The 25,715-nt window shown below is 47.3% G+C and overlaps 1 protein-coding gene across 1 annotated transcript; it reads right to left on the minus strand.

Annotated features, from left to right (window-relative positions):
* Window positions 1-1,866: 1,866 nt before the first annotated feature.
* MIOX (myo-inositol oxygenase) lies at window positions 1,867-17,514 on the minus strand. Its single transcript, XM_087969160.1, has 11 exons — window positions 17,444-17,514; window positions 16,981-17,006; window positions 14,518-14,651; window positions 13,105-13,185; window positions 11,226-11,388; window positions 10,624-10,691; window positions 9,581-9,690; window positions 7,103-7,170; window positions 6,169-6,218; window positions 3,524-3,636; window positions 1,867-1,975 (listed from the first exon to the last, which is right to left on the minus strand). Exons 1-11 carry the CDS (start codon window positions 17,512-17,514, stop codon window positions 1,867-1,869), a joined length of 993 nt encoding a protein of 330 aa, XP_087825286.1.
* Between the last annotated feature and the right edge of the window lie 8,201 nt (window positions 17,515-25,715).

Here is a 25,715-nt window from a genome sequence, read left to right on the forward strand (position 1 = left end):
GGCTTTGGAACGGAGATGAGCAGCGCCCCTAGAGCCGGAAACGACTAGCATGGATATACAAGGAGGGGAACCTTTTATCTTTTAAGAATCTCAAAAGAGTTTGGATTCTGTGGGCAGAAGACCGAAGACCCCACTGCCCATCTTGGGTACAAAACCTGGGAACAAAACCAACCAACCGAAGAAAAAAAAAGATTTGATTAACGACCGTGTGGCTCACTTAACAACTCCACCGATTCACTTAACGACTGGCAAGAAAAGTCGTAAAAAGCAGAGAAAACGAGCTTCCCCCAACTTTTGAATAGCATTTTATTTATTAATATTGAGATAAAGCTCCTGGGTCAGCATGGATGAAACTCTATAGCTTTAAAAAGGCACGAAACAGCATCAGAATTGGCGGCTTGGAACTTGTGGCACAAAGCACAGGCAATCCTTGACTTATGGCAGTTTCATTTAGTGACCGAAGTGACAACAGCACTGAAAAAACTGACGGCCATTTTTTTCACACTTAACACCTGTTGCAGCATCCTCGGTCATGTGATCTACATTCAGATGCTTCACCAACCAACTCGCATTTATGACGGTCACAGTGTTCCCGGGGTGGGGGTGGAGTCAAATGATTTCCCTTTTGCGACCTTCCAACGAGCAAAAGTCCACAGGGACGTTGGATTCACTTAATGACCGGGTGACTTAACGAGTGCGGCGATTTGCTTAATGGTAACGAGAAAGGTCGTAAAGCAGGACAAAACTCTGTTATAAAATGTCTCCCCTAACGACGTAAATTTGAGGCTCAGTTGCCGTAAGTTGAGGACTACCTGTGCCGTGGACAGCCAGAGTGGAGATGCTGAATTACATAAAACCAGACACTCGAACCAGAAGCTAAAATCACGGATACGTCCAGGGGTGCAATTCAGCTGGTTCGACCCGTTTGACCAAACCGGATGTTAAATTTACACCTGGTTCCCTGAACCAGTAGTTGAACTGACCAGCTGGCCCTGCCCGCCCCTCCCCTCCCAGGAGTCTACAGGTGGCCCGTTCTGGATGCAGGTAAGTGCAGGATCCGTGCAGAGGCTTTGGAAGGGGATAAAAATGGGCCGAATCAGAACTCCGGAAACGGGCCTGTTTCCTGCTTCCTGAGGGGCCTCCGGAGCCCGGGGGAGACCATTTTCACCCTCCCAGTGACCTGAGGGAAGCCTCCGGACTCTGGGGAAGGAGAGTAGGCCACACCCACATGGCCACGCCCACGCAGCAACTAGGTAGCGAACCGGTGGCTGGGAGTTTTGAATCCCACCCCTGATGATGTCCGTTTACTTTGGACCATGTCACGAATGCAAATTCACCGGAAAAAGTCAAGTGATGCTAGGAATGGTTGGGGCAGGGGTCTCCAACTCCTGGGTCTGTGGACCACCACTGAGCCACGGCATGCCAGAAACCGGGCCACGCTAATGAGCGAAGCCCCCTCCGTGGGATGCAGGCGGGACACGAAACCACGTCCCCCTCTGGTCCACGGGGGTGGGACTCCACAGAACCGGTCCTCGGTGCCCAAAGAGTTGTGGAGGAGGGCGCTGAGTGAGTGGAGGAAGAAGAAAGGGGGCGAGCGAAGACCACGCCGGCTGGATGGCATCCAAACGGATGCAAAAAGTTGGACATACGATGTCGATTGACAGGGTCGAGTGGAGAGAAGATGCTAAGAATCGGACGCGGTTGAACCATTAAAATAGCCAGCATCGGTTGGATCCCAGGAGCCTTTGGCCTTCTTGGGAGGGGGATGATGGAAATAGGGGGGTCCAGCACATCTGGAGGGCAGCTGCTGCTAGTGCAGGGAAGAAGCTGGAGCAGGAGGACCCAACGCGGTTGAAGACCAGGCCATCACCAGTCCAGTTGGCCCGGACAGTACTTGGCTATCAAGCCTTCGTAGTAGGGCTTCAGCTGCTGCGGGTCCGGAAGCTGTTCACACTTGGTGTAGAGGTCAAATTTGCTGCAAGGGAGGGACAAAGAGTTGTGGGGGGGGGGTATTGAAGAGGCGGGGCAGAGAGGTGGGGCTCCCTGTTATCCTGAAACCATACTGATGTTGGGTCTCTTCCGAACAGGATTTGATAAGCCAGGGAGAAGCCAACATCTTGCTCCAGAGATCCCCCAAGGCTTCTCGAGGCCACCAACGTGGAGGAGACTGAGACAGGAAGTGAAGCCTTAGCTAGAAAAAAGGGCCAACAGGCCGTGTTGGGAGGGAAGGAGGCGGCACCAAGGCAAACTAACAACTATTAAACCAGCAATAAATCATTGTTGCAAATGATGATCTGCAAATCATTGTTGCAAATGATTATCTGCAAATCATTGTTGCAAAGTTATCTGCTAAGCCAGGGGTCCCCGAACTTTTAAGGCTTGTGGACTTTAACTCCCAGAATTCCTCAGCCCAGCTTTGGAATTGTGGGAGTTGAAGTCCACACAAGTCTTAAAGTGGCCAAGTGTGGAGACCTCTGTGATAAGCAGATGAGCTGCTGTGCACCTGAAATCTTGGTGCACAGGTACCTTCTTGAAGGTGTGAGACAGAGGTTGGGCGCTGCCACGCCTCCACTCTGGTCTAACGGAATAACCAGAATTGGGAGGGACCTTGGAGGTCTTCTAGTCCATCCCCAACTCAAGCAGGAGACCCTATGCCATTCCAGACAAATGGCTGCCCAGTCTCTTCTTAAGAACCTCCAGGGATGGGAGCCTTCACAACTTCTGTCCCACCGATGAATTGTTCTCACCGTCCGGAAATCCCTCCTTAGTTTGAGGGTGGAGAAACAACGGGTGGAAACGGAGCAAGGAGAGAAGCAACCGGACAGTGAGAACAATTAACCAGTGGAACTGCTTTGCGCCAGAAGTTGTGGGGGCTTCAACCATAGAAAGTTTTAAGAAGAGACCGGACAACCATTTGGGACGGGATGGGAGAAGGCAGAGATCTCCAAACTTGGCAACTTTAAGACTTCAACTCCCATAGCTGGCTGGAGAACTCTGGGAGTTGAAGTCCACAAGTCTTAAACGTTGGCAAGTTTGGGGACCGCTGGTATAGGGGTTCCTGCTTGAGGCAGGGGGTTGGACTAGATGAGCTCCAAAGTCTCTTCTTGTTCTATGTTTCTCTCCTTGATGAGTTTCCATCTGTTGTTTCTTGTCCTGCCTTCAGAGGCTTTGGAAGATAGCTTGACTCCCTCTTCTCTGGGGCAGCCCCTGAGATATCTGGACACTGCTATCCTGTCTCCCCTCGTCCTTCTCTTCCATAGACGAGCCATGCCCAGTTCCAGCCACCGTTCTTAATATGTTTTAGCCTCCAGTCCCCTAATCAACCTTTGTTTCCCTTCTCTGCACTCTTTCTAGAATCTCAAACATCTTTTTTAATATCGTGGAGACCCAAACTGGATGCCAATAATCCACGGGCGCCCTTACCAAAGCAGTACTAACAATTCTGGGAAAGTGCTGACAAGGCATTCTCCGCTACCAACCCTGGTCTTTCGACCCACCCCCCCCATGGCTTGGAGCTTCTTACTTGAACTCTTGCACCCAGGGTAACATCTGGAGATCCTTGGCGTTGCACAGGTGCATGTAATCCCCTCCGGTGTGCCAGGGGTAGAAGGAGTGGAACCGCACCATGTAGTAGGCCTGCGGGCAACAAGGAGATTTGGGGGTGGGTGGGGAGAAACATTGGAAGGACCTGGGCAGCAGCTGATCCCACCTGGACCTATTACCAAGAAGTTGCTAAGAACGTACAATTCGATTGTCCGAAATCCACTGGGGGCAGCCGAGCATCCATCAGAACGTTGAATCTGGGTTCATAAATACCCTTTGGGGGAATCTGTCCTAACTTTGAATCGCCACTAAGCAAGTCCTATGTTGAGGATTACCTGTAAGGCAAGGGCAATCGTGTGCCCCTGGGTTTTGGGGGGATCTTGAGGTTTACTGGCAGCAGGTGCGGACAACTGAGGTCTCGGAGAGCGAGGACTCGGATGAGGGGCCTGCGTGTGATGCAGGGATGGGGCCAGGACCACCAGGGAGTGGAGTGCTGCCTTTGGAGGTTATGGAGGCTGGCAGCAGTGAGGAAAAGGCCCCCGAGGAGCCTGTGCCAAGTGTGCATGCGTGCAGGACTGCTTGGAGGAAAGAGCAGCTGCAGCAGCACGGGTGACTCGGGAGTAAGGCTGCAAGGTAATGGCCCCTCCCTTAAGAGATAAAAGCCAGCTGAGAAGCCAGAGTTCTGTGCAGGAAGCAAAGAAGTTTTTGCACTCAAGCCTTGTGGACGTTCGAACTATCTTGATTGGTGTTTGGAGACTCTTTGTGTTTGAAATATTTATTTGTAACTTTATCTAATGTTCTTGGCAGCCTTGCACCACCTTGGCAAGGCTTGTTCTTCTCAGAGACTATTAGTTCGGGACAGCCTGGTAAGCCCAGGAGTAGCACCATCAGCTAGAAGGTAGGTTGCGACAAAGGGTGGTTCATACTTGGGTTGAAAGAGCTGGAAGCCACTGAACCACAGAAAAACCCGTTTATTTTTGGTGCAGAGGGCGTGTCTCCGGAGCATCCTTTGGCATCATGGGCACCAACTCAACACTTGTGCCCAGAATAGCGGGCTGGGCCACGCCCTGCTGTCCTCTTTCTGCTAGATCTGTTCTTCCGTCCATGGTGAGGGGTGGGATTCTACCGGTTTGGACCAGTTCTATAGAACTGGTTATGATTCTGCACAGTTCAGAGAACCAGCAAATCGTGCCCCTGGCTGGCCCCGCCCCTCTCCACCCCACCCAATCAGTCCTTATCACGCAAGCACGACATCACTGACTGCATTCTCCCCTGCTCAGTCACTCCTTAAGGTATTTTCCCCCTCCCTCCCAACAATCGGCTGTTCCAATGATCAGCTGTGCCAATGATCAGCTTTGCCAATGATCAGCTGTGCCAATGATCAGCTGTGCCAATGATCAGCTGAGCCAATGATCAGCTTTGCCAATGAACAGCTGTGCCAATGATCAGCTTTGCCAATGATCAGCTGTGCCAATGATCAGCTGTGCCAATGATCAGCTGAGCCAATGATCAGCTTTGCCAATGAACAGCTGTACCAATGATCAGCTATTCCGATGATCAGCTGTGCCGGGATCCCCCTCGCTGTCTTACTGCTTCACCCAGGAGGTTTCCCTGAGGCCCAGGAGGCAAAAAAAGTGTGTGTGGGGGGGTGCTGCAAAAAAGAAGAAGCCATGCCCACACAGTCACCTGGCCACACCCACCTGGCCACGCCCACCTGGCCACGCCCACCTTGTCATGCCCACAGAACCGGTTGGTAAAACATGTTGAATCCCAGCCATATTTCTATCTTTGCAACTCCTCATCGGCGGTGGGTTCCCAAGCCCTAGATTTTGATCATCCTCAAGGATCGTTTAGTTGGACCCCTGTGCAAAGCAGAGAGTTGGGACCTCGAGGCCCGTCTTGGATTAATTATGGAGTTTTACAACACCGTCTCCTTTGAAGATGCCTCAATTCCCATCTTCTCTTGCTTGAGGATCTGAGATTCTTGGGCCTTCAGATATCCCAAAGGAGCTTTTCCAAAAGACAGTTGGACTTTTTTTTTCTTTCTTTGAAAACGTTTTCCCTTCTCAGCCAAGAAGCTTCTTCAGTTCTGAAGGACCGAAGGCCTTCTAGACCCCCAGGAAGCAGCTCGTAATGGACTTTGGCCTGGAAGAGGTGTGTGCGTATTCTCCAAACGTGCGTGACTCTCTGCCACTAGAACTGGACGCTTGATAGGGTTACCAATACAAGAGAACTGAAGAAGCTTCTTGGAGGGAAACTTTTTCAAGGGGAAAAACTTGAAACAAGAATCAAGTTGCCTTTTGGAAAAGCACTTTTGAGACAGCCATGACCTGCATGGTTGAGAATGTCTGTAGATATTTGGCCTTCAGATAGTTTTGGGGTGAGATCAAAGCAACCTATCGCAGGTCAACCTGGACCAGGAGAAGGATAAATCTCCAAAAACATACTTTCACAGCCTCCCCATCTTGAGTGAGGCGAGTAAACTGCAGTGAAGGCAGCTGGAGACCTCAAATTCAGGTGGCGCCCTGGAAATCCCCCCCAAGAGAAAAGAAACTCTGGGGATTTGTTCCCCCACGTCCACCTCAAGGAGAATAAGGAAGTCGAGTGGCCTTCTCAGTCGCCTACCTCGTCTGGAAGGACAAATTTATTTTTCTTCATCACTTGGTACATGTACTCTGGAGCAGGTAGGAAAGAAAGAAAGAGAGAGAGAGAGAAGGGAAGGGGAAGAAAGAAGGAGGAGGGAGAAAGGAAGGAAGGAAAGGAAGGAAGAACGGGAGAGGGAGGGAAGGAGGGAGAAGAAAGAGAGGAAGTGAGGAGGGAGGAAGGAAGGAAGGAAAAGGAAGGAAGAATGGGAGAGGGAGGGAAGGAGGGAGAAGAAAGAGAGGAAGGGAGGGAGGGAGGAAGGAAGGAAGGAAAAGGAAGGAAGAACGGGAGAGGGAGGAAGGAGGGAGAAGAAAGAGAGGAAGTGAGGGAGGGAGGAAGGAAGGAAGGAAAAGGAAGAAAGGAAGGAGGGGAAGAAAGAGGAAGGGAGGGAGGGAGAAAGGAAGGAAGAAAGAGAAAGAAAGAAAGAAAGAAAGAAAGAAAGAGAAAGAAAGGGTAGAGAGTTATTTGCAGAATTGCAAACTGCCAATGTGAACCACCCAATGTGATGTCCAGGTAAGTTGGACTTCAACTCCCATAATTCCTCTGATTTTGTAGCATGAGGAGAACACCCAATCAGAGAAGGCAGAAGTTGCAGTCTAGCCTCAACTGCCTTCTTCGTTGCTCATTCATCTGTCTACTGCATTGCAGCCTCTACAGAATGACCAAGTTGGAAGGGACCTTGGAGGTCTTCTAGTCCAACCCCCTGCTCAAAAAGGAGACCCTATACAGTTTCAGATAAATCGTTGCCCGGTCTCTTTCTGAAAGCCTCCAGTGACGGAGCACCTACAACTTTGGTGCAACCATAACCTGGATGACTGTGAATCTCTGGGGACAAACAAGGATCTGTTTTGGCTTCCACTTAGGTGTGTGTTGGTGGGTGTGTTCTCTGAGAAGGGCAGTTGAGTGGAGGGCTTACCGTCATGACCCCAGGACATCAGGACATTTTCCAAGCCACAGTGGGGCTGATACATCCCATACTTGGTCCTGAGGAGGTAAAAAGGGAGAAACGTCTCAGCTGGAATTCTGTGGAAACTTTAGCAAGAGGGAAGAAGCGGGAAGAGCCAGTGTCTCTCACTGGCATTTGGAAGAAGGTGACGAGAGTTCGGAGGGCCACCTGCAAGTGGAAGATCAGGCATTGGCCAAGCCTTTGGTAAATGCCAACGGTAGCCATCCTTCATGCCTCTGGTTTCACAGCAAACGTGATGGAGCCAGGTTGTAGGTCCAAGGAGATGCAGAACAGTACTGGTACAATGGCTAGTAACCCTCACTAGATAGTGTCCCAAACGTGCTTTTTTTTTTTTTCCTTTCCAAGAGGCAACTGGACTTTCTGGTGTTTCTCTGAAGACGTTTCGCTTCTCATCCAAGAAGCTTCTTCAGATCTGACTGAATGGCGGAAGGATTTATGTTCCTTGCAAGTCCTCTGGGCGTTAGCGCGCTTTCTGAGAGTCGTTGAGGCCACTCGGAGTCCCAAAGGGGCAAAAACAACCTTGCTTTTTCAGGAGGCAACTGGACTTTCTGGTTCGTCTTCGAAGACGTTTTACTTCCCATCCCAGAAGCTTCTTCAGCTCTGACTGAATGGTGGAGGGTGGAAGGATTGATACTCCTTGCAGACAGCTGGTCATTTGCATCCTTTTAGCAAGTCGTTGAGACCACTTGGAGGTTTCTCTGTTTTCCTCAGGGTCACACCTGTGTGATGCAAATAGGTGTGAAGCCTTCTTGGAACTGTTGAACGGACTGTGTTGTAGATCCCTCCCCCTCTGTTGAGAGAGAGCTGTTCGGTGTTGACATAGATGGCCTCTATGACCCCTCTTTCAAACCAGCTATCTTCTATGTCCAAAATGTGGACTTTGCTGTGTTCAAAAGAGCGACCTTTGTCCAGCTTGGCAGAGCAGGGGAGAGGTAGAGCAAGGAAGAGGGAATTTGGAGGAAGACTCAGGCCCACCCCCTCTTCATCCTAGGGCAAGCAGTGAGGAACGGAGAAAGGAGCAACCTGGGTTGCATGGCTTACAGGGGAGGAAAGGGCCCTGATTCCCTTCATTAGCCACACCTGGGAAGAGAGCTTACAAGAAATGCAGGATGCGTGTGGCAGCTGCTGGGAACAAATGTGAGTTTATCTTGTGTTGACTTTGGTTATCTGCATTCCTGGCTTCCTCCCAACCATGTTGAATTACTGCCATTCCTTCACATCTGGAATTCTTGCCCCTGCCCTGTCGAACTAATGACCTCATTTTGCTTGGGCTTATAGTTACAGTTTTTGTTGACCATGTTTTGGACTGAATTTCCTCCACTTAAAGGCTGTTCCTGGGAGAGTTTTTCTCTAGCCCAGAAGGTAACCTGGACATTGGGGGCAAAGTTGGAGATAGTAAAGGGACTCTTCTTGCTTGTCTGACTGTGTTGCCTTTGTGCCATGCCCCTTTGGGTCATCACAATTGCTGTCTAGGTGTTTTGTCTGTTTTACCATTCCCCAACCATCCAGTCAGAGGTGAAGAAGCTCCTTGGATGGAGAAGCGAAACGCTTTCAAAGAAAAACCAGAAAGCCCAGTTGCCTCTTGAAAAAGCACCTTGGCCACAACCATGACCTGATGGATGACTGACAACCTCCATAGACACCTCGGCAGATAAGTTCTTCCATCAGAGATGGAGAGGCCACTGTGGAAGGAGGACCAGGGAGACTAGGAGCCAAACTTCTGCTGATCTCAGTGTCAAGAGAATCGGCTTGCTGTCAGGATTCCAGCGATCGCCCTCATTAAATCAGGAGCCTTGAGCCAAACTTCAACAACCTTCAGAGAATTCATGAGGCGTGACATACTGGCATGACCTGTATGAAGCCGATTCTGGCATACGTAATTACAGTCCCCTGTGACCCTGTTTTTTCCCCCTTTCCTCCCTGGGCGTGCCATAAACCAGTTTCTCCAATTAAGCACATACACAGGCTAGGCATCATCCATCACATTCTCCAATTGAAGTTTTTTCCTTGGCAAAAGCTTCAGTCACTTAGCTACAATCTTTTTAAAGATAAAGTTGGAATGTGCTTCTAAGTTCATTTGCCACATGCTTCTCCAGTCTTTTTTCCCCCTCCTTTCTTATGCCAACTTGGGGACAAGTGTAGGAATGTTTTACAAGTTGACACTCAGCTCCACATGTCCTACCTAGTAGCCCTCTACATCAGTGATGGGATTCAATTTTTTCTTTACTACCATGGCTTGGTGGGCGTGGCAAGGGAAGGATACTGTAAAATCTCCAGCCAGAGGTGGTGTTTACCGGTTCTCCAAACTACTCAACATTTCTGCTACCAGTTCTCCAGAACTGGTCAGAACCTGCTGAATAACCACCTCTGCTCTACATCCATCCAAGGGTGGCCTCCAACTTCAAGCAAGGTCAAGCAAGAACTTACGTGTACAGAGGATTCCTTGTGTCTGGATTGTCGTGGAAGGTGGAGTCCCTGAAAACGATGGAGTCCTCCAGCTTGCAACCCACTGGGAAGGTGTCTCCCACCACAGCCCACTGTAGGAACAACCAAGATCGGAACACCCCGTAACACCTCGGTTCCTCTTTGTTTGATACGGTTGTCCTTGGACCGAACCACTTTTTTCTATCCTCAGTATCGGCAAGCGTGCAACCAAACCCCCATTTCATTTAGTGCAGGTGGTCTCCAAACTTGGCCATTTTAAAACTTGTGGACTTCCACTCCCAGAATCAAAGTGTTCTGACCCAGCTCCCCAAACACAACAAACCCTCTGTATTTAAATCAACGATTCCTTTGTTAGGAGTTCCTGGCAAAACGGTTTTCAATGCAGGCTAAAAAAGTCTGTCCATCCAGAAGATGATTAGTTGTCTGCCACATCTATTCATCTCCGCCCCCTGCCTTTTATCCCCAGAGCTCAAGTGGGGCTTCACTAGCAGCAGTGGTTCTTCCGTCCCGAGGGCCAGCCCATAGATTTCCACTGCTCTCCTCTCCTCTCTGCCTTTTGCACATCCACGCGTCAGGCATTGGACCCAGCTGTTCCTCCTCTTCCCCTTCAGCCACCTCCAGACCTGTGAGCTGTTGACTCTCCATCTGAGGGCTGATGGACAGCCCAGGCTCCGCCTCTCTCTCTCTCTCTCTCTCTCTCTGACAGCTCCGTCCCCTCTTCCTCCTTGTAGCTCCCAGGTTGTCTTGATGCTGACCCTGACTCCCACACCTCCTCCTTCTCCTCCTCCAATCCAGCTGCTGGAGGGGCTGGCGGCCAACAGGCCACAACATAAAGGTGCCAAGTTTGGAGACCCTTGATTTAGGGATTCCTCAATGTGTATCGATTAGAGATGCTGGGACTTTAGGTTCTTCACCCATCCATGAGCATAATTCTCATTTTTCTGCCCCCCAAATAAAGACTGGATATTAAGGGGCGGGGCTTGGGAATGTTGAGACTCTTCCACACTCCTTGTTCTTCATCTCACCTGTGGTTCGCCAGACAGGGCCAGAATTTTCCCCAAATCATGGAGCAGTCCAACCAGGTGGAACCAATCTAGAGTGGGACCAGAGAGAGCGAGAATCTGTTTCTGTCCTTGTCAGGTCCCTCCGACCTCAGTTGGGACATCCGCTTAGGCACCCGGTGCCTCATGGGACCTCTTGATGCCAGGGTCAGAGCCTGACCTAACTATGTGGAAGATCTGGAGGGCGAGGAGGAAAGGGGATCTCACAGAGAAGCATCCAGCTGAGCAGTGTCCTTTCCTGGTGATAACAAGGTGTGCTGATGGCTCCCTGGAAAACATCTCTACTCTGCTTGAGGTCTTCATGTGTTGAAGACACACTGAGATGGCATCACTCAATGATCACCAATGGACCCAGAGCACCTCCTGCCATGATAGATGGGGAATTATGGATGATGGACTCCATCATCTCTTGGAATTGGAAGCTAGACATGACCTGACATCCAAGTAATTTGATCCTCCTAATTTCTGCAGGACCCCAAACCGCCTCCTATGATTGTCATCTTCTGCATCTGTATAGAAATGGGGAGAGTCCTCCTAGGGACTATAGGTCTAACCAAGGAGTTCACCTTTCTCAGGATGTTTCTCCCGAATCCCCTCTGCTGTCTGGTAGGCGTGGTAGGAGTTGGGGAAGTCCACATCGGGGTCTGATTCATCCACCACATTGTCCAGCAACTCCAGGGCCTCCATGATGGTCATCTGACGGAGGTTGCAGCCACCATATTGCTCGTTCTAGGGAGAGGGAACTGTGAGGACACTAGGATGGACTAGAGCTATGATGCCCTCTTCAAACTTGAGGGAACTAGGTAAGTCTAGTCCAAGGGTCGGCAACCCGCAGCTCTGGAGCTGCATGCGGCTCTTTGGTCCCTCTGCTGTGGCTCTCTGTTGGGTGATCCCACCATTGGATGGCCACGCCCCTCACCCTCCCCTCCCAGTCACTCCTCGCAATACCTGAGAAGGTAAACACAAAAAAAGCAGAAATGAGAGAGAGAGAGAGAGAAACACCGGGAGCCACAAAACCTGGGTAGGTGTGTCTGGGGTGTGTGTCATGTGACTGGGTGGGAGTGGCATTGAGTTGGCCACGCCCACCCAGGTTTTGTGGCTCCAAATGTTTTCTTTTCTGTGGGAAACAGGTCCAAATGGCTGTCAGGTTTCCAAGCTACATATAAGTCAATTTCGGGCTTGACAATGGCTCTTTCAGTGTTTAAGGTTGCAGACCCCTGGTCTAGTTTAATGAAAAATACTAGGTATGATATGGTGACAGTCTTCCAATACTTAAGGGGCTGCCACAAGGAAGAAGGGGCCAACCCCTGAAGGCAGGACAAGAAGCAACGGATGGAAACTAAACAAGGAGAGAAGCAACCTAGAACTAAGGAGGAATTTCCTGAGAATGGAAACAATTAACCAGTGGAACTCCTTGCCTCCATAGGTTGTGGGTGCTCCATCACTGGAGGTTTTTCAGAAGAGACTGGACAGCCCTTTGTCTAAAACAGCAGAGGGTTTCCTGCCTGAGCAGGCGGTTGGACTAGAAGACCTCCAAGGTCCCTTTCAAGCCTATGGTTCTATATTCTATTTAGGAGAATGAAGGAGAAATTTCCTTTGAGCGAGAACATTTAATCAGTGGAACCGCTTGCCTCCAGAAAGTGTGGGTGCTCCAACAAGGGTGGCTTGGAGCAGAGGGTTGGATTAGAAGACCTCCAAGGTCCCTCCAACCCTATTATTCTATGTTCTAACTCAGGGCTCTTCAAACTTGACATGTGTGGACTTCCACTCCCAGAATTCCTCTTCCAGTCATGTTAGCTCAGGAATTCTTGGAGTTGGAAGTCCACACGTCTTCAACTGGCCAAGATTGAAGTCCCTTGTTCTAACGGTTTAGGCAAATTTTGAAAACGAGGCAGGATCTTAGGAAGAGCAAGTCATCTGAGACTAAAATGGTGGGAAACCCAGCAGGTATTCTTTTGGGAGGGAGGGAGGGAGGGAACAGACTATTGCTGGCAACCCTTGATATCCGTAGCAGAAGTGGGAATTCAGTACTGACCAGTTCTGGAGAACCGGTGGCGGAAATTTTGAGTAGTTCGTAGAACCAGCCAATCCCACCTCTGACTGGCCCCGTTAACCCCATCTCCTCCCTGCCTCCCATCGAGTCCCAGTTGATCGGCTGGGTCTCCTTTGGTTGCCCTGCCCAGGAGAACGGAGCTGGAAAGCAGGTTAGTGGGGTGGGGAGGGAAGGGGGATTTTGCAGCATATCCTTCCCCTGCCACGCCCACCAAGCCACGCCCACAGAACCAGGAGTAAACATTTTTGAATCCCACCACTGATCCATACAGCCCCCAAAGAACTGGAGATAGGCCTCTCTTGTGGCTGGTATCACCTGGATGTATGGAGCCATGCTTGGTGCCCAAGAGACCTTCCCCAGCCGAGAGGTGAGCTCTGCCTGGGCAAACCCACCTTCTTCTGCACAAATTCCACCGTCTGGTTGGTGTGCATGAGCAGGTAAGTGTGGTACACTCGGTCAATCAGCGCCCCCTCCTGAAATGACAATTCCAAAGTATTGCGGCGAGTGACAATCATTAATCCAAGGCAGAGGTTGGCTTTTCCCCCCCAAAACTTCAAGATGGGTGGGCTTCAATTCCCAGAAGAGGTGTTGTCCAAAAATGCTAGAGAATTCCTGGAAGCCGGGCACTCAGACAAACTGACCATCAACAGGCGCAGAGAGTGAAACAACAGCTACCTACCATTCGAAAGAGGCAACCGCAAAGCTAAAAGACCACAACGCCCCCTGACCAGCGATCTATATATCCTGATAATCAGAGTTTAACACCAACTGGTAAGCAATGCCTCCATCAAGAAACTACCAATTCAGTAAAGGACAGATTAATCAAGGAATGACCAAGAATACTCCCACCAACACCGACAGGGTAAGCCACTAGTACATAAGCAACAATCCCTTCTAGCACTGATGATGTTCCCTAGTTGGGTCAAAAAACATCTGCAAGAAAACCAACATGCTCAGGGAGCACCAAGGACCCCACAGTTCCCCTCCTCCTGCTCCTGCTCCTCCTCCTCCCTTCCTTTTCCTCTCCTCCTCCTCCATCCCTTCTCCTTTTCATTCTCTTCCTCCTCATCTTCCTCTAACCTCTTCTTCTTCCCTCTCCCCTTCTCTTCCCCATTCTCATTTCCTTCCTCTCCTCCTCCCCTCCTTTTCCTCTACTTTTCCTGCTCCATCCCTTCTCATCTTCCTCCTTCTCATCTTCCTCTATCCTCTTCTTCCCTTTCCCCTTCTCTTCCCCATTCTCATTTCTCTCCTCCTCCTCCTCCTCCTCCCTCCTCCTCCTCCTCCTCCTCCTCCTCCTCCTCCTCCTCCTCCTCCTCCTCCCCTTCTCCTCCATCCCTTCTCCTTTTCATCTTCCTCCTTCTCATCTTCCTCTATCCTCTTCTTCTTCTTCTCTTTCCCCTTCTCTACCCCATTCTCATTTCCTTCCTCTCCTCCTCCCTTCCTTTTCCTCTACTTTTCCTGCTCCATCCCTTCTCATCTTCCTCCTTCTCATCTTCCTCTATCCTCTTCTTCTTCCCTTTCCTCTTCTCTTCCCCATTCTCATTTCCCTCCTCCTCCTCCTCCTCCTCCTCCTCCTCCTCCTCCTCCTCCTCCTCCTCCTCCTCCTCCTCCTCCTCCCTCAACCTCTGGCTCTCCGTCTCAGAACAGATTTTACACACTTTTGCACTACGGGCGGCCTCTAAAGTATGAAGTGTTTTCAAAATATGTTCATAGTTTTCATTCCAATCTCCTACCCAGCATTTTTTCCTCCTGGTCCTCTGGGACAAAATAGAGACACGGTCCATCTGCCCCTGGATTTCACTGACCTTGAAATTCCTGAAGTTTTCTTTGGACTTTGGGTTCTCCGGGGGATCATCAGCCTGCGGAGGTTCTGAAGACTGACAGGCCTGAGGGAAGAGGGTCTCGGAGAGGTTAGCTGGACCAGCACATCCTTGGTTTGCTATAATACAATATCAATCAGAATAGAGCTGGAAGGTACCCTTGAGGTCTTCCAGTCCAACCCCCTGCTTAAGCAGGAGATCCTATGCCATTCCAGACAAATGGCTGTCCAGTCTCTTCTTAAAAACCTCCAGTGATGGAGCAGCCACACCTTTGGGAGGCAAGCTGTTCCATCTATCCATTTTTGTCTGTATATTCTCTCTCTCTCTCTCTCTCTCTCTCTCCAGTATCTATATCTGACTATCCATCTATCCATTTTTGTCTGTATATTTTATCTTCTCTCTCTCTCTCTCTCTCTCTCTCTCTCTCTCTCTCTCTCTCTATCTATATCTGTCTATCCATCTATCCATCTATCCATTTTTGTCTGTATATTTTATCTCTCTCTGTCTCTGTCTCTGTCTCTCTCTGACTCTCTCTCTCTCTCTGTCTCTGTCTCTGTCTCTCTCTCTGTCTCTCTCTCTGTCTCTGTCTCTCTCTGTCTCTCTGTCTCTGTCTCTGTCTCTCTCTGTCTCTCTCTGTCTCTCTGTCTCTGTCTCTGTCTCTGTCTCTCTCTCTCTCTCTCTCAGTATCTATATCCATCTATCCATCCATCCATCCATCCATCCATCCATCCATCCATCCATCCATCCATCCATCATATGTATCTTAAGTGGCTTCAGTAGCTGCTACCACAATTTTTGGGTCAATGATAGGGACACGGGAGGCCTTGTTCTGCTGTCATGACTTGTCACCATTAACCATCCCCTTGCAAAAAAAGAAGCTTTAGGAAGGGGCGAGATGCTTTCACGGTTTGATAATAACACTTTATACCGCGTTTCTAAGACCACCCTTGGAATATTTCATCTGATTTTGGTCACCATGATGTAAAAAAAGATGTTGAAATCCCAGAAGGAGTGCAGAGAAGAGCAACAAAGATGATTAGGGAGCTGGAGGCTAAAATGAATGAAGAAGGGTCGCAGGAGTTGGGCAGGTTTAGTTTAATGACAAGAAGGACATGTTTGCAGTCTTCCACTCTTTGAGGGCCTGCCCCAAAGAAGAGAGGGGGGGTCCATCTATTCTCCAGAGCCCCAGAAGGCAGGACAGATGGAAGCAACAGATGGAATCAAGGAGAGAAGCAACCTAGAACTAAGGAGAAATTTCCGGACCCTGAGACCAATGGACCAGTGGAAATAGCTCCCCTCCAGAAGCTGTGGGTGCTCTTATCACTGGAGGTTTTGAAGAAGAGATTGGACAGCCATTGGTCTGGAATGGTATGTAGGGTCTCCTGCTTGAGCAGGAGGGTTGGACTAGATGACCTCCAAGGTCCCTTCCAACACTTTTTTTTTAAAAAAAATAAATTTTATTAATGTTCTATTTATTACATTTCTCAGTGCTTAATAAACATCGTGTTGTCTGAATATTAGAAAATTTTAAAGCTATACTAAATGGAAGAGTAAAGCAACAACGTGGGAACTAACAGAAGCAATAAAAAGACAGAAAAATGATAAAAACCCCAGGCCCAGGACGGGCTCACGGCAGAATTAAGGGGCGTGCATAAGTGCATCGTTGTCCCCATTTATTCATACCTATTTCCTGTATTCTTACTCATGTTTATACTTATACCTATTATCTTGTAAGCGATTGACAAATCAAATAAATCAATAAAATAAATAAAAAAAGGAAGGAAGGGGGAAGGAAGGAGAACAGAGAAGGGTAAGGAAGGAAGGAAAGAAGGAAGGGGAAGGAAGGAGAACGGAGAACAGGGAAGGAGAAAAGGAGAGAAAGGAAGGAGAAAGAAGAAGGGAGGGTAGCAGAGTCCCAGAAAGAAAGGGAGGGGAGGAAGGAGGAAGGGGAGGAAGGAAAGGAAAGGAAAGGAAAGGAAAGGAAAGGAAAGGAAAGGAAAGGAAGGAAAGGAAAGGAAAGGAAAGGAAAGGAAAGGAGGAAGGGAGAGAATACGCATTCCTAAGAGGTCTGTAAGGGGTGTGCATAAGTGCCCAATCGTGCCTACCGTCCCTGTCCTATTGTCCCCATTTATTTGTACCTATTTCCTGTATTCTTATTCATGTTTATACTTATATCTATTACCTTGTAAGCGACTAATAAATCAAATAAATAAGTAAATTCAATGAATGTTTTTTAGACACCTTAAGCCCACCACTGAAGATCTCTTCCGACACTTGTTATTCTGCGTTCTCTAAGTTTACCAAGCTGCGTGGTCCAGCACATTGTACGGACACTGCCTCTTGTTACCCAACCGGGATCCTTCCTTTCCTCCTACTGTGACTTCTCCTCCACCAGAGACTTGTGTGTGTGTGTGTGTGTGTGTGTGTGTGTGTGTGTGTGAGACTTACCGAGCCAAGCACCTTCATCCTTGCAGCTGGGGGAGAGGCACAGGAAGGCAGCTGTCTTAGGAGAGGCTCTATCTGTTTGCCTGCTTGCTTTTCTGGGGTTTATAACGCTTGGTTTTTATGCAAGAGAAGCCGGTGTTAACGGGACAATAAGTCATCCGTTAACCCACCGGGGCCAAACTCCTCTTGGGCGTGGGTCCCTGAGCAAACGATTAATGCCTGACATTCACTCGAAGGAGAAGGGCTCCACGGGAGACCCTCCTTGCCCCTGGGATTTGAGCCATGGCTACCTCCAAGCCAAGCCAAGGTTGGGACTGGGTCACTGCCTTTGCCAGGGCACGGGGCAACCGAAGGAGCATGACCAAGGCCTCCGCCCATGAGGCTGGACTGGGTTCAGATGTTATTTACTTCATGTAGGTCAAGGGCGGGGGGCTGGTTTAGAGGAGGAAAACAGGACAAAATTCACCAAGCCACCAAAGATTCTTCCAAGAAGACCAGATTCACGTGGGGTGTTGTGCTGAAGGGAGGTTGGGCCATTGGTGGAAAACTTCAGGAGGACATCACGTGAAACCAGGATTTCCAGCGTGTGAGGACAAGCCATGTTGCTTTGCTAATTTTGTGGGAACCCAGAGGAAGGTCCTCACCATGGCCCAGATGCTTCCGTGGAAAGAAATATATTTTATTTAGGGGTCCTTGGTGCTCTCTGAGCTTGGTTGCTTTCTTGCAGACGTTTCATGGTCCAACAAGATAACAGCATCAGTGCTAGAAAAAAGGGGGTTTTCAGAGAGGAGGAGGAGGAGGAGGACAGATTACAGATAATCAGAGTGGGAAGGGACCTTGTAGGTCATCTAGTCCAACCCCCTGCCCAAACAGGAGACCCTACACCATTTCTGACAAATGGCAGTCCAATTTCTTCTTGAAAGCTTCCAGGGATGAAGCTCCCACAACTTCCGAGGGCAACTTCTGTTCCATGGGTGGATTGTTCTCACTGTCAGAAAGTTTCTCCTTATTTCCAATCTCTCCTTGTTACGTTTCCATCCATTATTCCTTATCTGATCTACAGGTGCTTATAAAATAGCTTGACCCCTTCCTCCTCTCTGGGGCAGCTCCTCAAATATTGGAAGTCTGCTCTCCTGTCTCCCCTGGTCCTTCTCTTCACTAGACGAGCCAGGCGCAGTTCCTGCAACCGTTCTTGATATGTTTTAGCCTCCCGTCCCCTAATCATCCTGGTTGCTCTTCTCTGCACTCTTTCTAGAGTCTCAACATCTTTTTTATAGTGTGGTGACAACTGTGGGGTCCTTGGTGGTCTCTGAGCTTGGTTGCTTTCTTGCAGACATTTCATGGCTCAACTAGGCAATAACATCAGTGCTAGAAAGAAGGGGGGTTATGAGGAGGAGGAGGAGAGGAGAACTGTGGGGTCCTTGGTGGTCTCTGAGCTTGGTTGCTTTCTTGCAGATATTTCATGGCTCAACTAGGCAAAACATCAGTGCTAGAAAGAAGGGGTTATGAGGAGGAGGAGGAGAGGAGAACTGTGGGGTCCTTGGTGGTCTCTGAGCTTGGTTGCTTTCTTGAAGATATTTCATTTCCCAAACTAGATAATATCATCAATGCTAGGAAGAAGTGGTAGAAGACTTCTAAGCACTGATGATGTTCCTTTGGTAGGGAAGGCTGGTCACAAATACTATAGGTCTTAGCATATGCGCTGATATGGGCTTTGGGATTTTCTGCTAGAAAGGATCCATCACCAACAGCATCTGTTACTGTCTCCAGAGTCCTGAGCACTGCAAAACGGTAGCCATCTACTGAACGAATGTGTCACAAGGTCTCAATCTTGTGGCTGAGAACACTAAATAAAACTCGCATTCTCCTTCCTGTTGATGCTTTTGTCAAATGTAGAGAGAATGGTTATTTTAACGCAGAATGTTCAGAGTTCAGATTATGAAACCGGGTGTAATTTGTTCCAGAGTTTACTTTTTTGGATTAGAGGTTTCCTCGTGCTGGTTCCTGACCCTTCAGTGTATTTTCTGAAAGAAAGACCTGTACTTCCTGTGCCAACCAGAATCTTTGGAGATGAAAGTATGCCATAATATTTTGACAAACACCTGGATTTTCTCCAAGAGGCCTCCAGCCAGCAGAAATAATGGATGCCGTGAAGCAAAAAACAACAGTGGAAGTAGATCTTTAATTTTAATTCCAACTTTAGCATTAAGGGAAAGTTGAGTTTAGCAGGACGAAGCACCTCCAGATCTAATCTTAGATCATCTAGACCAGAGTTTTTCAAACACAGTGACTTTGAGATGTGTGGATTTCAGCTCCCAGAAATTGCTTCGATGGGAAATTCTGGTTGTTGAGGTCTTCTTCTTCTTCTTCTTCTTCTTCTTCTTCTTCTTCTTCTTCTTCTTCTTCTTCTTCTTCTTCTTCTTCTTCTTCTTCTTCTTCTTCTTCTTCTTCTTCCTTCTCTCTTCTTCTTCTTCTCTTCTTCTTCTCCTTCTCCTTCTTCTCCTTCTCCTTCTCCCTTCTCCTTCTCTCTTCTTCTCCTCTTCTTCTTCTTCTTCCTCCTCCTCCTCCTCCTCCTCCTCCTCCTCCTCCTCCTCCTCCTTCTACTTCTTCTTCTCCTTTCTCCTTCTCCTTCTCCTTCTTCCTCCTTCTCTTCTTCCTTCTCTTTTCTTTCATCTTCCTCTCTCCTCTCTCTTCTCCCCTTCTCTTTTCTCTCCCTCCCTTCCTCTTTCTTCCTCCTCCTTCTCTCTCCCTCTTTCCTCCTCTTTCCCTCCCCCTCTTCTTCTTTCTTCCCTTCTCTCCTCCCTCCCTCCCTTCCTCCTCCCCTTTCTTTCTTTCCTCCTCCTTTTCTTCCTCCTCCTCTTCCTTCTTTCCTCCTCCCCTCTTTCTCCTCCCCTCTCTCTTCTTTTTCTTCTCCTTCTCTCCCTCCCTCCCTCCTCCTCTTCCTCCTCCTTGCTGGCAAATTCTGGGAATCCATTTAACCTAATCATTCAAAAATCTGGCATATTTACTTAATTTTAACCTCTCTTGAGCTTCGGTCTGTTTATTTAAAATGGGTTATGCAGTTGGGTACTTAGCCAATTTATGCCTCAACAGATTGGGTGATCCCAGAAAACGGGATAATTTCAGGGATGAGGATAAGGGTGGGTTGTACAACAGCTGCTTTGGAGATTGCCAGGGACACCGTGAGAGAAATTAGCTTTGAAGAGAAGTCATTGAAAGTGGGGAAAGAAGAAGCCAACAGAGGTCTACTCTGAGTTGCTTTGTCGATGGCTCCTTCCCAAAAAGGCTCCCCTTAAGACAACTGCAACAGAGGCAGGATCATCCACGTAGGCCTGTTGGCTGATTCTTCAGCTCCAAACTGTCCCCACCCACTGTGAATGGCTAATAAATCACTCTGCAATGAGGAAAACAAATCTTTTTTTCCCCCAGCTGCTTATTTCTGCAGAAGCCCCACATGCTTGGGACAGGAGTCCATCCCAAACTCAGCACATAAAAGCTGGCTCAGATATTTATTAAAGAAAATTTTGTTATTTACACCCTGCCGATCTTTGCGATTTGTTGCACAAGATTTGTGTTCACACTCGGTCAGTTTCCTTTGCCATGTTTGAGCCAAAATTGCATTTGCCCTCCTTGGTACGAGATGATTCACAGCCGGCCTTTGAAAACTTACTAATCTGACCTATGGCATTATCGGAGGTTTCCTGATGCCTGTTTTTGTGTCTTGGTTGTTGTCAGTTTCACAAGGAAGCTGGCAAAGAGAGGGGAAGATTGGCCAGCCCAGTCAGTCATTTCTAATTTTTGCTGGCTTCTTTGTACATGTTTTGATTAATACTTGGCTGACTGGGTGTTGAAAATATTGTTTGTGAACTTTTATTGTAATCAATGTGATTCTTTTCCTATAGAATAGAATAGAATAGAATAGAATAGAATAGAATAGAATAGAATAGAATAGATATTGGAATGAAGAATAGGATAGGATCTAATAGAATAAGAATAGAATAGAATACTAATAGAATAGAATGGAACAGAACAGAATTGAATATAGGAATAGAATAGAATAGAATAGAATAGAATAGAATAGAATAGAATAGAATAGAATAGAATAGAATAGAATAGAAAATAGGAATAGCAAAGGATAAGTTAGAATAGAAAGGAATAAAATGGAATGGAATAGAATAGATATTGGAATGAAGAATAGAATAGGATAGGATATCATAGAATAATAATAGAATAGAATGGAACAGAACAAAACAGAATTGAATATAGGAATAGAATAGAATAGAATAGAATAGAAAAGAAAAGAACAGAACAGAATAAAAAATAGGAATAGCAATAGGATAAGATAGAATAGAAAGGAATAAAATGGAATGGAATAGAATAGATATTGGAATGAAGAATAGGATAGGATAGGATAGGATATCATAGAATAATAATAGAATGGAATGGAACAGAACAAAACAGAATTGAATATAGGAATAGAATAGAAAATAGGAATAAAATGGAATGGAATGGTATGGAATGGAATAGAATAGAACAGATATTGGAATGAAGAATAGGATAGGATAGGATAAAAGAATAAGAATAGAATAGAACAAAACTGAATATAGGAATAGAGTAGACTAGAAAATAAGAATAGGAATAGGATAGAATAGAAAATAGGAATAAAATGAAATGGAACGGAACGGAACAGTTTCCACCGGTTGCTTTTTCTCCTGCCTTCAGGTGCCATGGAAAATAGCCTGACCCCTTCCTCCTCTCTGTGGCAGCCCCTCAAATATTGGAAGACCCCCCCCCCACTGCCCAGTCCTTCGATTCTCTAGACTGGCCCAACCCCTCCGCTTTAACTCCTGTAGCTGTTGTGAGGATGGCCCGTGCAGCCACCTCCGGACTCGATTCTGCTGCAAAACCTTGAGAATGACAGGCAGCACAGTATTTTAACCAGTAACCCGTATTTCCCGTTTTCTGGGCTCAGCTATGGTGAAAGTCCAGCTGACGGGGCAAAGGGGCAAAGTTAAGGAGAATTTGGGCCTGGATTAGTTCTGGCCAGACAGACAAGCCAGAACTGGTTTCTCTGCCTCAAGGATTCCCCCCCCCCGCCCCAATTCTTTACTTCTCTGTGGCTTCCTGACCACCAAGTTGAATTTCTCTCCCTTCCAAACTTCCCTTTTCTCTGGTTTTTAATATTAAGTGTTTAAACTACAGGTGTTCTTTTTTTTAAAAAAAAAAATTGGCCCCCTTTAAGATGGGTAGACATCATCTCCCAGAACTCCCCAGTTACAAGGACTTAGAGCAGGTGGTTCAGAAATCCAATCACCGAATTTCATTTCCCAGAGAACTGGTGTGAAGAAGCAACTGTAGAAGCCACCTTGACCCATAAGAAGAGCAAGACAGGGGGATTCTGGGAATTGAAGCCCACCCAGCTTCAAGTGGGCCAGGTTGAGGGGAATTCCCACCCCAAGACTGAGGAGGGTCTGTGTTTCAGAGGAGACACACACACACACCCCGCCCTCCCTGGCCTGGGTCCAGCTGTTGAGTTCATTGGCTGCATCTTTTCCCCCTCCTGTTCACACCTGGGGGAGTGGGTGGGGATGCGCTGATGGAGTACAACTCCCACCTGGCTGGGGATGTGGGAGGCATCTGTCTGGCACTGCCATGCAGAAGGTTGGCACTGGGAGAGGGTGTAACGGAGGGGATGCTTGGTTTGTTGATAGAAGGTTGATTGATGCCTCCTCATGTACGTTTGGAGTGTGTGTGAGATAGTTCATGCCTATGATTCGTTTATTTCTCTTTCCTCTCCTTTCCTCTTTTTGTTTCCTTCCTTTTTCTCCCTCTATTCTTTTCTTTTCTCTTTCCCTTCCTTCCTATCCCTCTCCCACTTTTTCTCTTTTCCTTCTTTCTTTCTCTCTCTCTTTCCTTCCGACTTTTCTTTTCCATCTCTTTTTCTTTTTCTCCCTTTTCTTTCCTTTTCTCTTCCCCTGCCTTCCTATCTCTCCCCTTTTCTCCCTTTTCCTTTTCTTTCTCGCCTTTCCTTACTTTTTCATCTCTCCCTTTTTTTTCTCCCTTTTCTTTCCTTTTTTCCCCTTCCCACCTCTCTCTTTTTTCCTTTTCCCTTTCCTTTTCCTTACATTTTCATCTCTCCCCCTTTCTTTTTCTCCCTTCTTTCCTTTTCTCTTCCCCTTCCTTCCCATCTCTCTTTTTCTCCCCTTTCCTTTCTTTTCCTTACATTTTCATCTCTCCCTTTCTTTTTCTCCCTTTTATTTCCTTTCCCCCCTTCCCATCTCTCTTTTTCTCCCTTTTCCTTACATTTTCATCTCTCCCCCTTCTTTTTCTCCCTTCTTTCCTTTTCTCTTCCCCTGCCTTTCTATCTCTCCTTTTCTCCCTTTTCCTTTTCTTTCTCGCCTTTCCTTACTTTTTCATCTCTCCCTTTTTTCCCTTTTCTTTCCTTTTTTCCCCTTCCCATCTCTCTCTTTCTCCCTTTTCCTTTCCTTTTCCTTATTTTTCATCTCTCCCCCTTTCTTTTTCTCCCTTCTTTCCTTTTCTCTTCCCCTGCCTTCCTATCTCTCTTTTTCTCCCCTTTCCTTTCTTTTCCTTACATTTTCATCTCTCCCTTTCTTTTTCTCCCTTTTATTTCCTTTCCCCCCTTCCCATCTCTCTTTTTCTCCCTTTTCCTTACATTTTCATCTCTCCCCTTCTTTTTCTCCCTTCTTTCCTTTTCTCTTCCCTGCCTTCCTATCTCTCCCCTTTTCTCCCTTTTCCTTTTCTTTCTGCCTTTCCTTACTTTTTCATCTCTCCCTTTTTTCTCCTTTTCTTTCCTTTTTCCCCTTCCCACCTCTCTCTTTTTCCCTTTTCCTTTCCTTTTCCTTACATTTTAATCTCTCCCCCTTTCTTTTTCTCCCTTCTTTCCTTTTCTCTTCCCCTTCCTTCCCATCTCTCTTTTTCTCCCTTTCCTTTCTTTTCCTTACATTTTCATCTCTCCCTTTCTTTTTCTCCCTTTTATTTCCTTTCCCCCTTCCCATCTCTCTTTTTCTCCCTTCTTTCCTTTTCTCTTCCCCTGCCTTCCTATCTCTCCCTTTTCTCCCTTTTCCTTTTCTTTCTTGCCTTTCCTTACTTTTTCATCTCTCCCTTTTTCTCCCTTTTCTTTCCTTTTTAACCCTTCCCATCTCTCTCTTTTTCTCCCTTTTCCTTTCCTTTTCCTTATTTTTTCATCTCTCCCTTTCTTTTTCTCCCTTCTTTCCTTTTCTCTTCCCCTTCCTTCCCATCTCTCTTTTTCTCCCTGTGAGATTGTGGCTAAGAAAAACCACCAGGATTCAAAGTTGATCCAAGGAAAAAGGCTTTATTGTAGCATTTCTGCAGAAACGGGTTCCTGCCCTGGCAGGTGGGAGGAACGAAAGGCAAAGCTTAAAGGCTCTACTCTTATACCCAAAACTACCCCCTACTACTCCCCCCCCAGTATACAAATGGCTTGATTTACAATCTATCTTTCAGGATACAAGTTACATTTTATTATCTTTCATGGTGCCTAGCTCGTAACAGACACTTCTTTATCCGGTATCTAGCATTTCAAAGGCATTCCAAAATGTGTGATAGTTCCCAGCACTTCAAAAACATTCCAAGATCAGTTCTAATCAGTGCTTGATACCACATTTCCTTACTTCAAAAGGAAAACCTCCCTTTTTCATCTTGAGTTTTGAGTCATAAAATGAATACACTTCCCACATCCCCTTTCCTTTCTTTTCCTTACATTTTCATCTCTCTCCCTTTTCTTTCCTTTTTTCCCCTTCCCATCTCTTTTTCTCCCTTTTCCTTTCCTTTTCCTTACATTTTCATCTCTCCCCTTTTCTTTTTCTCCCTTCTTTCCTTTTCTCTTCCCTTTCCTTCCTATCTCTCTCCCTTTTTCTCCCTTTTCCTTTTCTTTCTTGCCTTTCCTTACTTTTTCACCTGTTCCTTTATTTTTCTCCCTTTTCTTTCCTTCCCCCTTCCTTTCTCTTTTTCTCCCTTTCCCTTTTCTTTTTCTTTTCCTTACTTTTTCATCCTTTCTTTCCTTCCTTTCCCTTTTTTCTTTATTTTTCTCTTTCTTTCCTTTCTTTTTTCCTTCCTTCCTTCTTATCTCTTGCCCTTTGTCTCCCTCTTTTTTCTCTCCTTTTCTTCCATTCCTTTTTTATTTATTACATATATATGCCTCCCATCTCACTCTACAAAATCTGTTGAAAAGGGTTGATTATTAAATAAATTTAAAAAATTAAGAAATAAATAAATATCAAAAATGATTTTTTCAAGCTTTTCTGCCTTTCGAAGCTTCATGGATTGGCCGAGGCGAGACCTCAAATATTAACATAAATTAACATATGCAAATCGATGCCCTCACCCTCCACTGGACGGGGACGGTTTAACTTTTTTTCTACCCGCCCCCCGCCCCCTTCGACTTCGATTGGTCCCTTCTTCCAGGCGGCACGGCCGCCGATTGGTTCCGAGCGGCACGAGCGCCTTCTTCCCATTGGCTTCCTTTGGTTTGTTTTGGTGCGGGCAGGGCGGCGCCGAAGTGCGTTTGTTCATTGGTGGAAAAAGAGGCGTGACCCGGGCAGCACTTCTGCCTGGCGAAACCACAGCAACAGGCCAAGCCGCGCCGAGCGATTGGACAAAGAAGCGGTCTGTCTCGACTACAGTCCATTCCTATTGGTCAAGAGCGGAGAGAAAGAGGCGGGGATTGGAAGTGAGGCAGCCGGAAGTGCCGAGAGGCC

This window comes from Notechis scutatus, chromosome 6 (assembly GCF_049901735.1).
Source record: "Notechis scutatus isolate UNSWTSFEM ecotype Mainland chromosome 6, rNotScu1.2, whole genome shotgun sequence".
Taxonomy (NCBI): Eukaryota; Metazoa; Chordata; class Lepidosauria; order Squamata; family Elapidae; genus Notechis; species Notechis scutatus.

Coding starts and splice junctions, on each gene's coding strand:
- MIOX (XM_087969160.1), bottom strand. CDS start 17,514: ATGGCCCAACCTCCCTTCAGCACAACACCCCACGTGAATCTGGTCTTC. Junction 13,186..14,517: donor AAAACTTCAGGAATTTCAAG/GTCAGTGAAATC, acceptor TTGTCATTTCAG/GAGGGGGCGCTGATTGACCG. Junction 6,219..7,102: donor GATGTCCTGGGGTCATGACG/GTAAGCCCTCCA, acceptor TACCTGCTCCAG/AGTACATGTACCAAGTGATG.